Source organism: Gymnoscopelus microlampas (genome assembly GCF_963454915.1).
Source record: "Gymnoscopelus microlampas genome assembly, chromosome: 19".
In the NCBI taxonomy this organism is placed as follows: Eukaryota; Metazoa; Chordata; class Actinopteri; order Myctophiformes; family Myctophidae; genus Gymnoscopelus; species Gymnoscopelus microlampas.
Genome location: NC_139956.1, coordinates 26,340,839 through 26,354,201, shown reverse-complemented (window position 1 = coordinate 26,354,201; position 13,363 = coordinate 26,340,839). Strand labels below are relative to the sequence as shown.

The window sequence follows — 13,363 nt, the reverse complement described above, 5'->3', positions numbered from 1 at the left end:
CTCACTGTGTGTAGGAAGTAGAAACATTGTCAGAATTGTTAATCTCAGGAAAAGATGGGGCACAAGTTGCCCTGTGTGCTCCTCTGTGAGTATATCACTATTATTAATTAGTACTGTAGGTCTATTAAACTAGTATTTAAACATGTGTCAGTGTCAGCATCAACATTTGATAAAGTTAAGCTGCTTTTTTTATGTAGGAGCTCCAGTCTCACCAATGTTTTCACATTGTTGTAGATTTATAATTTCATGTAAATATCATTTAAACCATATTTTAAAATACTATTAACAAGAAGAACCAAAGTAACAGACTAAAGTAGAACAGTGATGATGCAACTATTCAGTACAGAGACACACTTTAGCTTCCACTTCTATAGTACCCCAATGTATTTGTTTGAACGTTTATAACACATTATCAGATGATGATTATACTGTAGCTACTGTACCTACCAGCTTCAAAACAATTGTTGGATATCATATTATTATTTCAAATAGTTTGGAAAGCAATAAGGTGCTAATTAGCTTTGTGTTTAATATGCTCAGCAATCTATTTTGGTCATTAGCTGTTATTAATAACACAATCGTTGCTTGTTTAAGTTTTATGTTCTTATTGAACTAACTTGAATCAACTGTAGCGTATGTTGGTGTTGTGTTTATTAGGAATAATTAAAAGACAGATACTGTATGCTTAGCTTGATATTTTCTTTTCGAATATCTTTCAGTGCTGAGTAGCTTCCTCTCCTATGGACACAGTCAAGGTGAAGATTGAGTTACTATCTATTCTCTTTATTCACTCAATCAAGATCATATTTCCACCCATCACATCTTTCATCCTCTCAATTAATTCTCACATATATATTTGTTTACTATAATATATTAAGTCATGTTTTGTGAATCTACTCAACTTGATTGTTACTCTGATTTAGTGATAGACAGGCTGTTTCTAGCAATTGGATTCATCCTACTTGTGTGTTTGTGGTCTATGTGTCTGTGCAGAGAGACCAGAAGCTGTTCTGACCCTGGTGCCCAACCGGACCCAGATATTTTCTAGAGAGTCTGTTACATTAATATGTGACATGAGAGAAGGACAGCAGACTGACTGGTGGTACAGTATGTACCACAATGGCTATAACCGTGTCCCTTACGATCAGAATACAATTCAATTTCAAGCAGTGACAGGTTACAGTGGTGAATACCAGTGTGCTGGTAGTCTTAAAACGGATACCCAGCAGGTTAAAAAAACAAGTAAAGTCACTTTGATTGTGTCAGGTAAGTCATATCATCACACTTTATCATCATTATCATAGAACTCTCATATAAACCCTTTTATGGTCCATAATCTTCTGTATTGAGTGCGTGACTGGGAAATTATTGATAATGGAGGGGTATTAGGGGGGCTGAGCCAGGTATGCATAATAATAGGCACCTTTTTCCACCTGTGATTGTTGTCACTATCTAAGCTCTTTGTAACAATTAAGTTATTAATATACATGCAATCAGCATTGCAGGTTCTATGAACCATATATACCATGGTTCATAGGTTCCATATACGCATGTTGTTTTTGTTATTGTAGGTTATTTACATCTGAAATTATGTGAGTGTACCGTTAGTACCACTATCAGACGTTTGTTTTGATGAGTACCGCCAATCAGACAGTTTATTTGAACATGCATCGTTAGTATCACTATCAGACAGTTCATTTCTACATGTACTGTTAGTATCTCCAGTGCAAAAAACATAATGAAATTGTTATGCATTATTATTACTATTGAAAATAACTAGTCTATTACAGGAAAGAAGATAACCCCCACTTCATCAACCAACACGGTATTGTTGTCCTAATCAATCAGATCAGTAAAAACAATGTTGTTGTTTTGCTAGATGGTGACGTGATCTTGGATAGTCCTCCATTTGCCTTGTTTGAGCGAGAGTCTGTGACACTGCGCTGTAGGCATCGATATCCTGGAAGTCATACTGGTGCGACTTTCTACAAAAATGGATTACCACTTAAGATGGATCCAACCCCCAAAGCAGGAGAGCTGGCCATCAACACAGTGTCAAAATCACATGAAGGTTTCTACAAGTGTAAATTTGACTATGCTGCCAGTGCTGAATCTCCAATGAGCATGCTCAAAGTGGAAGGTACAGTACCAGCCATGTTGTGCTGAGAAATGCACAATATATTGTATACAATTTACAAAATATAAACATCTGTTTGATAACGTGACAACCCCGTGTCCACAGCTCTGCCTACAGCTACGGTTTCGTTTTCACCAGACCCTGCCTACAGTGGAGAGACAGTGACTCTTACTTGTACTATACAGCCTGACTATAGAGACTGGACTTACACATGGTACAGAGGTGAGACTCCAACTGCAATGACCTCCTCTGATATCCACCATATAGCTGGCAACATCCTCACCATTAGTAAAGTGAAAAGTTCTGACCAGGATGATGGCTACTGGTGTCTGGGTCAGAGACAGTCCCGTCCCACAACCTCAGCAAACAGCAATAAGAAAAACATTGAAGTTATTGGTAAGAAACCATGTGAACTATTTTATACATTTACAGTTTTTAATGTCTGTTCTATGTCAACTATAGAAGCATTCTATGGTATAAGTCTGTCTCTATGTATTAGTGTGTGTGTGTGTGTGTGTGTGTGTGTGTGTGTGTGTGTGTGTGTGTGTGTGTGTGTGTGTGTGTGTGTGTGTGTGTGTGTGTGTGTGTGTGTGTGTGTGTGTTTAAACCACTTTTTTTAACATTTGCATTTCTTGGTGTGATAAAACTATACAAATGTTAAATATTTTGTTTCATTGTTCTGTTCAAATTAGAGAAGCCCACAACTACGCTGAAAGCAGACAAAACAAGTGTGCTGACATTAAATAGAGTGACCCTCACCTGTACTGTGGAAGACAGTAGAGCTTCATGGAAGATCTACTGGTACAGAGGCAACTATCCAGTGAAGGTGACATATGAGTCAACCTACACATTCAGTCCCTCCAGTGTTTTAGAGACTGGAAGCTACTGGTGTCGCGGAGGGAGAGGAGACCCACCATACTACACATATTACAGCAACTCAGTTTCTATCTCTGTCTCTGGTGAGTTATATAAAAACTATATGCTAAACAACTAAAAACGAAATGATTTAACCACAGGCACCCTAGCGTACCCTAGTTGTGACACGTTGCGGGCTTGTATACAGTATCTGCTATTTTTCGCTAAGAGATTTGGTCTGAGAGAGCAAAGGAGCAGACCTAATATAACCCTGGGGGACTCTGAATAACAGTATAGGGTTTACATAGTTAAAGGCTTACTACATTCACACCTGTAATTTGAAGACAATATCAACTATTTTACCACATTTTACCTATTGTACTGCTGCAGAGAAAAGAAATATGTCTTCAGTAGTGATTTAAAAGTCTCTATGGAGGTCAGGGAAGCTCTATGACACACCTTGTTTCAAATCAAATTATTTTTGGGAACACAGGCTATATCCGTATTCACCGTTTCTCTCTAGACTGGATCAGAAAACTCCCTAACTTCCCAGTCTACTCAAAAGGTGGCCTTTTGGATCTGGTGCACAGGTGCATCTCGTGGATGCTATTAACTATCCAAATATAACAGCGGTTTCTGACAGCCAGCAAGTGAGCAAACTTGTGAAAGAATTGTGCGTAAAACTCGAGATATGTAGTGCCACCTGTCATAACAAGATCAAATTAACTAGGGGCGTAAACAACTAGAATGGATATTCTGAGAGGAGAGGAATGAAGGGTTTGATTACGGTTTGTGTCAGGTGCAAAGTGAGCTAGAGTAAGGAAGATGAATTTACCCATAAGGATCAATAAAGTATTACTCAATTTTACTGTGTGTTACTTCCACAGAGCAACCGGTGCCTGTCCTCAGCAGACACCCTGACTGGCCTGAGAATTTAATTGGAGAGACTCTTATTCTGAAGTGTACAATACATGAAGGAAGTGCCTCTGACTGGAAGTACACATGGTGGAAGTATGACCATATCAAGAATAACAGAGAAGAGTATGAATATATGATAAATCCTTCTGAGATCTATCCCAGTGGTGAATACAAGTGTAGAGGTCAACGCAAGCATGACCAGCAGTTGTCCAAAGTCAGCAATAGCATCACGTTGTCTTTTAAAGGTATGGACTACTCTAGCTTTAATGCTCTGCAAATTCTACTCCGTTCTTTCTTCACACAACTGTTTCCATTCGTACCTTGTTGACTGCTCAGTTACTCACATCTTCAAGTGTGTGCCTTGCCTAGTGGCGGCAGTGGCTCAGGAGGTAGAGAGGCAGCATGGGAATTGTAAAGCGCTTTTGATAACAGCGCTACAGTATATACGTAAATGCCCAATTTTCCATTTGCCCTTGAGTAGGGACGGGGCCTCTGGCTTGAGCACCTGCCCTTTTGCCCCATTTTTGTTAGTTCACTGTATTTGTTCTTTGACGTTTTCTATGATTACTTAGGTACAGGTTGGATTTGTCGCACACACACACACACACACACACACACACACACACACACACACACACACACACACACACACACACACACACACACACACACACACACACACACACACACACACACACACACACACACACAAATTCAACAGGTTATGGTGTTTAATGTGCCCTTTTGATGAACTTGAGCACCTGCTCTTCGAGTTTTTCTACTTTCTACTCTATGCTTATTTCTATGCTTTTAAATGTACATTCTTGTCAAATGGTATTACTGAATCTTTGTGGTTTAAAGTTAGGCTACACTCCACTAAAATACTAGCTTTCAGCTAGCCCATGATTTCTCCAGAAAGAACCTGATGTAGTTTAAGTGTTTCTTCCTACTATGAACAGATCAACCAAAAGCCAGACTGAAAGCTGACCAAACAGATATACCTGTAGGGGGCAGTGTTACATTAACCTGCTCTGTGGAGGAGTCATCTGGATGGACATACTACTGGTACCAACATAACACACACTCACTGATCAGACAAGATGCTGTTCAATACTCTGTGTCAGAGGGAGGAGTCTACTGGTGCAGAGCAGGGAGAGGACAACCAGTTTACTACACTGAATACAGTGATGCAGTCACCATAGACACAATTGGTGAGTAATGTAGTTTGCTTTGTAATAGGAAAGAAAATACATTGGGCTGAAATATTCATTATACATTATAAATGAAAATGAAGGCACAAAATACGTATGAATGGCATATGAATTAGCCTACTTAACACACACCGAACTGCAATTTGTGCAGTTTTGAAAAACCCTGTGTAACTAGCAATCGCGATAGCGAAAGATTGGACAGAGGCCAGGTTGTATTTAGACTATTGTCTTAATTTGTTCTGTTTAGAATCAAATTTCTAGACATACAGATCTGCAGTATAATCAATCATTTTGCATGCTAATATGGATTTCTTAATGTAAACAGTGGGCAGGTCTGTTGTGATCCTGCAGCCCAATTGGTCTCACATATTTTGGGGAGAAACCATTACTCTCAAGTGTGAGATACAGGAGAAAGGTGACACAGACTGGAATTATGAATGGAGCACAACTAGTTCATATTCATACAAACCAGTAAACCAAGCAGAATTCAAGATCAGCACTGCCTTTGAGTCTCACAGTGGAGACTACAGGTGTAAAGGCCGTCTCAAAGATGACCTGCTGTCTTCAACAGCGTGGAGTGATGTTGTTAAATTGACTGTGTCAGGTAAGTCCGAATATATTGCATTTAAATTATTTAATATAGAGTTTTAAAGGGAACATTTCAAGCGATTTGGAGAGCTAACTTCCTTAACCATCTTGTGCAGCCTCCAGGCATTGCATGAAACATATCAATATCTTCAACAGACATATGTCATGTCAAATTTAAACAAGAAAAATGTCCTTTCCAACAGACAAACCTCAGCCTGTTCTGAGTTTGTCTCCTCAATGGTTGAGTCCTGGAGCCTCAGTGACTCTGGGCTGTGATGTTAAAGAATCATCTGCAGGCTGGATGTTCTACTGGTACAGGACTGTTCCTACACCATCATACAACTCCTACACTTATGAGCTCTTATCTGGTAGACACAATGGAACTGTAGAGGGTTCCTACATCATTCATGGTGCTACAGGCACAAGAGGATATGTGTGTAAAGCTGGGAGAGGAGACCCAGTTTATTACACTGAGGACAGTGAACCTCAGTTTGTATGGTCTGGTGGTGAGTGTGCTCATAATATATACAGTAATTCTTAATTCTTCTAGATTGTTTTCTTGATATTCTACAGGACACAGACCCAGTGACTGAATGAATGACTGGATCCACTCTTCCTCACTTCCCAAATTTTCACTTTCATTGAGTTTAGTTCACAATGTTGTAACACTGCAGTTTGTTTTAATCTCCGATCCCATGTTGTGCTTTAGATCTTCATTCTTCAGCTTCTCTCACAGTGAGTTCTAACAGAACTCAGCACTTCACCTCTGAGTCTGTCTCACTGAGCTGTGAGGGAAACGCTACTGAATGGAAAGTGAAGAGTTACACTGATCGATTGATAGAGTTTTCATCTGGGTTTTCAATGACTGGATCAACATGGACCAGATATTTACATACAAGTGACAGTGGCGTGTACTGGTGTGAGTCTGGATTGGGAGAGTCCAGCAATGCTGTCAACATCACAGTACATGGTGAGTCCAGTTACTTCATTCACTACCTAAAAATACTGCAGCAATGCATCAATTCATTATTAGCATGTTTTGTATTTGCTCAGTGTGAATCCTAACATGTGGACTGTTTTTAACTTGTCAACTGTTTTACAGATGGTTCTGTCATCCTGGTGAGCCCTGTCCACCCTGTGACTGAGGGACATTCTGGGACTCTTCAATGCAAACACAAAACAGACTCACCACTCTCCAACGTGGACTTTTATAGAAATGATGAACTGGTCCAAAATAAAACCAATGGAGAGATGATCATACCTGCTGTATCTGAGTCTGATGAAGGATTCTACAAGTGTAAATATTCTGGAGGAGAATCACTGCAGAGCTGGATGACAGTGAGATGTGAGTATACTGACATCAATTTCCCATTTTGTTTTTCATGTATATGGAGATGAAAGTACAGGCATTCATGTGTTACTTACACTTAAAGGGATATTTCACTTTACTTTTTGTGAACACCCCAGACAGTTTATATCAGGATGGAATATGAAAAATCCTAGACTCCCTAGATATTTTTATCAGACACGCCCCCTTCCTATACAAACCCATTGTAACTTCAAACTCCATTTTAACCATGTTAGATTCATTGAAAACACCCGTCCTTGGTTCTGGTGACTGATATTGTCCTTCCAATGCGTGAGGAGACCATGTTTTTTCAATTACTTTTTTCATTTATTGTCTCCGCCAGGCCGAAAGGCATGGCGAGAGTATGTTTTGCACCCTGTCCGTCCGTCTGTGTGTGTGTGTGTGTGTGTGTGTGTGTGTGTGTGTGTGTGTGTGTGTGTGTGTGTGTGTGTGTGTGTGTGTGTGTGTGTGTGTGTGTGTGTGTGTGTGTGTGTGTGTGTGTGTGTGTGTGTGTGTGTGTGTGTGTGTGTGTGTGTGTCCATCCGTGAACAGCTAATCTCCCGCACCGTTGGCTTGATCGCAGCGAAACTGAGCACACATTCTCCCTGGATGCTAATTCAGAGCCTCTGCCCCAAAATTTTCACATGGGCCTGTTATAGCGCCATCAGGAGGCCACTTTTAGCAAAAAAAGTTTTTTTGCAGATTTTGTCCAAACATCACGCAAATCGGTACACAGTATCTCTATAGTCATTAAACGAAAATGTATTTAGTTTTTTCATTATTTATATTTTTCCATTTTCCCAAAATCTTTACAAAAATGTATGAAAAAAGTAAAAAACACGGTCTTCTCACGCATTAGAAGGACAATATCAGTCACCAGAATCAAGGATGGGTGTTTTCAATGAGTCAATCATGGTTAATATTGAGTTTGAAGTTACAATGGGTTTGTATGGGAAGGGGACGTGTCTGTTAAAATGAATATCAAATATCTAAATACTGAATCAAGCAAAACACTCAAGGTTTTTTAAATTAATTCAAAGAAAGAAAATCCGGCTTTGTTTGTAGACTTACTGTAGACAATATGACAGTCCCAATTTTAAATAACAGCAGTTGAATCACAATTGTATGCATACACTATACCCTAAATGTTAAATGAATTGTACTAATACAAATCTATTTATTTCAAATGTTATCTTTTATTGCCGTCTCAAGCTTCAGTGTCTGGGCCCACAAAACAGATTTCTCCATATGTAGTGGGACTGATTGTGGGACTTCTTGTTGTGATTGTACTAACTGTCCTTCTGCTCCTGTTGTATCGATACAGAACAGCTAAAGGTGAGAACCAGTCAAATTGGGCTTGTATCTTTAAAAAACACATGTGAAATTGTCCAACAATATGTTGTGACACTGAACAGCAGAGCTAGGACATTTTAACTATTTAACATAGTTTGCTGATTTTTGTTTTGTTTTTGTTTTTACAGAATCATGTTGTGTCAGGTACAGTAGTATAACTCTTTGTCTCATCTTAAAACATGGTCACAGTAGATGTTGTATCTTGTTTACTACTTTATGCTGCTAAATATGTACCTTGAACTAGATCTGTCAAGTCCCAAGGAACCAATCAGAACTCAGACCAGACAACCAACCAGAGAGGAAGTCCAGGCACTGTAAACTCCTCACTTCAGCAAGGTCAGCCATCAATCAATCACAATCAATCAATCACATGCCAGCTGATCACTATCTGTACCTACCTACCTACCAGTCAGTCAGTCAATTAGCAGTTATACAATACCCAGGTATTTTTGCTTATTTAAATTTGTATTGTTATTTTCAAAGAGGGGGCTGTTAGATTTTACAGAATAGAGTAACTGGTGATTAATTTTGAGATGTCTATGTTTCTTTCTTTCAGGTGAGCCTACAGCTGAGTCCAGTGATGTGACATATTCACAGATCGAACTAAAACATATGGGCAAGAAAAAGAAGGGTGAGCAAACAAAACATATGGAGGTTATGGTCTGTGTAGTAGTGGTTCATTTTTAACACAGCCCGCATTGGGTGTGCATGGGTGGGTTCATGTGTGTGCTATGTTGTGACTCATGCGCATGAGGAAATAGCAATAAATTGTGTCTGAGAGCCTGCAGAATGTCTGTCCATGAACTTCACAAAGTGGGTCAACTACCACACACTGTCCATCACATAAACCATGTTCTGACAGGCTGTGTCTTCTTAACACTGTATAATTACGTGTATAGGTAGCTAAACATAAATGCAAGTCTTCTTAACAGTGTACAATAATTTGTGTTGGTAACTAACATGAATAGAAGTGTTCCTAACAGAGAGTTTCCTCCACAGAGAGGCCTGCTGATCCACTTGAGAGCTCTTTGTATTCTGAAGTTAAGACTGGATCAGCCACAGGTACATTGTGTTATTAATAACATTCATAAATCTTCAACCACAAGGTGTTTTGCATGAACCTTTCACCAGCCAAAATGGTTTTGATTTTTAACTGTGGCTGGTGAAGTTCCTCAATTTCTTTTTCACTTCAATAGAAAGCCAGCCATTGGACAGAGGTTGAACTCCATGCTAGAAATATGTTCGTCCTTGAAATTGTGTTTGTTCTTATAACTTGAGAACAGCTCTCAGGCAGTGTGTGTAAGAAGAAAGTTGAGCAACTTTTGACACATGTTGATGTCCCAGTGAATTGCTAAGGAGGCTCAGGCATGAGTGTGTCCCTTGTTTGCCCAGTTTGCATTTGTGTGTTTTATGGTGAGTTTAGGGCTGAATGATGCATCATATAGCCTTGCCTAATCCTGCATAAAGAATACTATGCTCTGACTTGTGTGATGTGTTGTAGAAGGAACAGGAGAACCAGATGTGACTTATGCCCAGGTTAACCATCAAAACAAACACAAAGCCAAGAATAAGAAAGGCAAGTGAAATATGCATATTCCTCTACAATGTACAGTGTCAATTCACAATTTGCTAGAATAGTTTTCTACCCAATAATGCATCAGTTCCACTGAAACATAATGAGAAACTATACTGCTAGTCATGAAAGGACAGGTAGGCACTAGACTTACAAGTCGGTCTCTAAATGTTTTTCTCAAAAGAAACTGAGAACTATCTTTCAGCTTTCGTTGCTGAGAGTGGGTGGAAGCAGAGTTTAAAAAAAAAGCTGCATTGCATAACCAATCCAAAGTTTCAGGGTGGTCATTCATATTGAGAAGGTGACAGGATTGTTTTACAAAGCAGTGGGCATCGGTTTGTTAGTGGCCATTCTTGCCGCTGTTCTAGCAAATACATTGCATTTTAAGTCCTCAGTCGTATCTGCAGCTGGAGATATTGATCATTTGACAACGCGAAACTAGGTAGAAACAGCCAGGGTTGCATTGCTCATGGGACGGCCTAACACGCCGTGCAACAACCTTTTTGAACAGGAGCACGCGCACTCGCAGGCACATGCATAGATTTAAAACATCTTTAAATTCACACCTCAACAAAGTTTACGAAGACCCCCGACTCACACCAGCTGAATTAACATGGGAATGAGCTTAGATGCATATCAATTGTCCATTGTGTGACCTGTAGTGTAGGTGTTAAGCGACGTGCGTGTCACGGCATTAAAATATGAGTGTCAGAGTGCAACCACGTTCCAATTCAGCAATGCAACACTGGAAACAGCCTCATATGGTAAAAGATGAAGATGAATCTGAGTAATCAGACTGAGAATCAACATAGGCCTACTGTGGATTCACATACACTAATAACTTCTGTGTATAATTTTCCATTCACTGAATCACCAGATCCAGACAAAACTGAAGATACAGTTTATTCCCAGGTCAAACCAGAAACAGCCCGTGGTAAGATTTATTTTCTTTTACAGCACCTATATGTGATGAAATAGAATAGCCAGTCTGCTATGCAATGACAGTCAGTATATAGAGTTTGTAAAGTTGTCTGCTGTTGTTTTGTTCCAGGATGGTAAATGAAGGTGTCAGCAAAACATGGAGCATGGAAGAAAACGTGGAAGAAGTAGAGTTGTACACACTGATATGAGACATATATACTGTATTCACAAATTGAATCCCATTATAACAAATGTAACAGTCTTAAAACTGCATTGTGTGCTATGCAGAACCCATAGATAAACGAGGGCAGCCAGAGACAGATATTATTGCTATGCACGTTGTTTGTTAATCATGCATTACAGAATAACAGTAACTCACAACAGAAATCTGGGGCGGTCAGTGGGTTGTAAACTCTAAAGACTGACCCAACCAATCACAACATAGAACCAGTTTATCCTTTTGTGCTATTTTTCCATTGGCTAACCACAACAAGTTATACACACTCACTCTACCAGAAGAAACTGGTCATACGTACCCCTCACAAATTTCTGTAATTTAGGCTTTGCTATTCTCATCAGTGCAATGCAATGCAATGTCTAGATCCTTGGTACCTGACATAACAAGCACCTCTCAGGACACAAACAACAACTAAAAAATATACAGTATATAGTTCCGGGTGAATTAATTGCATGAAAAAATGCATATAACTTGTGTAAGGACCTTGATTCTGTAGAATTACCTTTGTGTAGATATGTACTAAATGCATTCTATAGGATTCCTTTCTATGAACATGTTTTACCTGCATTACTTCTTTGTATATAATTGTAGATAAAGGGTTACTGTTATAATCTACTTTTGATAAGCCATACTAATGAATATACATAGTTAAATAACATTTCTGCTGTATAGGTTTGATTTAGCTGCTTTCTTTGTGACCTTTTCAGCTATAATTTGAATAAGATTGCCTAATAGCATTGAAAATTATTTAGACATCGAATGACCGGACACAGCATTGCATCTTTTGTATTCTGTCTGTTAATTAAAAATAAAAAAGGCTGACTCCAAGATTGCATTCTACAGTATAACTTTTTTCTATAACTTTGATATTCAGGCCTAGTTGTTTTCTTCAGATCCAGTTGTTTTTTGTTTGTTTATGTTACCTTTCATTCCTGACATATTTTTAATCTGTTAATATTAATGCTTGGTTAGTGTTTAAGTTTTGGTTTTATAATATAAAATGTACACACCATTTCCTCTTTACAACTCTTTTTTAATATGTATTGTGATGTATTTAATGAAGTGGGGTCAGCTGAGATTCACTAGAGGTTTTGACACTTCAATTACCAAACATAACTTACTGAAGCATTGCAGTACATTGAGTAACTCTGCATATTAAAGCTGGGTTAATGTGGTCGTCTTGGATTGGCAATATTTGATTTGATATTCACCCATTCAGTCAGCTGTACTGTATCAATGTTAATTATTATAGACCTGTTTTCGTTGGCCTGGTGATTTACATCACCATTTTCATTTACTTCATAAACCAGGGCAGGAAGAGTATGTGCAAGTTGTGCAACTAATCCAATTCAACTTTTTATATAGAGCACATTTAAAAACCAAAGTGCTTTACAGAAAATGTCAAAGAGACACAAATAAGAGTACAAGAAACAATAAACTGCAGAGAGAATCATAAGTAAATAGTAAATAAAAACACAAGTAAGCATAAAAAAGCAACTCATGCAACACAAATAAAAACTAGTCATCTCAAGCTTCTCTCTGGGTTATTGCTGCAATATCCTTTCACTGTAATCACATTCCTGAAGCACTTCTCTAAACTCTAGTTGCCACTGGTGTTGTGGACTGCCATTCCCAGCAAATATGAAAATAATGTTCTTACACAGGAAATAATGCAATGAAGGCAGAAGAGAATAGTTGGGGCTTAATATCTAGACTAACAGCAGCGACACACCTAACATATCAGTATGTCTAAACCAGGAGCACATTGAATGTTATATTTGTAACATAATCTAGTTGTAGCATGTTTTTAGAAAAAAAGACAAGCTATCCTTACAGGCTTGTTGGCCAGTGGCTAACTGGAATGGAATTTTTAATTCTTAAAAAAGGCACTTGATGTGACCTCCAGTGACCACATGGTGTCGCCAAACTACCAAATCGAAGAGAGTGCTGTAGATTAAAAATGTTCATAGATTTCAGTTAACCTTTTAAACTCAATATTTAGTCAACCTGACCGTTTTTCTTTTTCCCTCTACACCCACTCTCTGAAAATAGCCAATCTACAAGCTAACAACGCCTCGCAGCGTGAGCTTGTGGATCTGCTATTTTCGGCTAATGTTCCCCATCACTCAAAGATTGCGGACCCCCTGTAGTTACTCTGAGGACCCCCTGGGGGTCCAGGACCTCCTGTTGAAGACCCATCTTGTATAGAAATCAGCACGCA

At 38.9% G+C, this 13,363-nt stretch overlaps 2 protein-coding genes and 2 long non-coding RNA genes across 4 annotated transcripts in view; all 4 read left to right on the top strand.

Moving 5' to 3' along the window:
* Positions 1-11,959, top strand: part of LOC311035471 (uncharacterized protein) — a 56,215-nt gene extending 44,256 nt beyond the window's left edge. Inside the window, exons 12-13 of the mRNA XM_084043701.1 lie at positions 10,861-10,917; positions 11,035-11,959. Coding sequence (XP_083899827.1) covers positions 10,861-10,917; positions 11,035-11,042 — 65 coding nt within the window. The 3' untranslated portion in view covers positions 11,043-11,959. The remainder of the gene's footprint in view (positions 1-10,860; positions 10,918-11,034) is intronic.
* Positions 21-1,089, top strand: LOC311034868. Its single transcript, XR_014599640.1, has 3 exons — positions 21-85; positions 720-755; positions 994-1,089. It is a non-coding gene; the product is annotated as an uncharacterized lncRNA (long non-coding RNA).
* Positions 1,191-8,568, top strand: LOC311035085 (Fc receptor-like protein 5; the record flags this gene model as incomplete). Its single annotated transcript, XM_084043165.1, has 12 exons — positions 1,191-1,266; positions 1,880-2,140; positions 2,243-2,533; positions 2,830-3,096; positions 3,880-4,155; positions 4,870-5,121; positions 5,447-5,725; positions 5,913-6,215; positions 6,419-6,679; positions 6,812-7,054; positions 8,270-8,392; positions 8,555-8,568. The coding sequence occupies exons 2-12, from the start codon at positions 2,011-2,013 to the stop codon at positions 8,566-8,568; spliced, it is 2,439 nt and encodes an 812-aa protein (XP_083899291.1). The 5' UTR covers positions 1,191-1,266; positions 1,880-2,010.
* LOC311035472 lies at positions 8,632-9,976 on the top strand. The gene is made up of 4 exons (XR_014599719.1): positions 8,632-8,746; positions 8,967-9,041; positions 9,410-9,472; positions 9,912-9,976. It is a non-coding gene; the product is annotated as an uncharacterized lncRNA (long non-coding RNA).
* Positions 11,960-13,363: the final 1,404 nt, after the last annotated feature.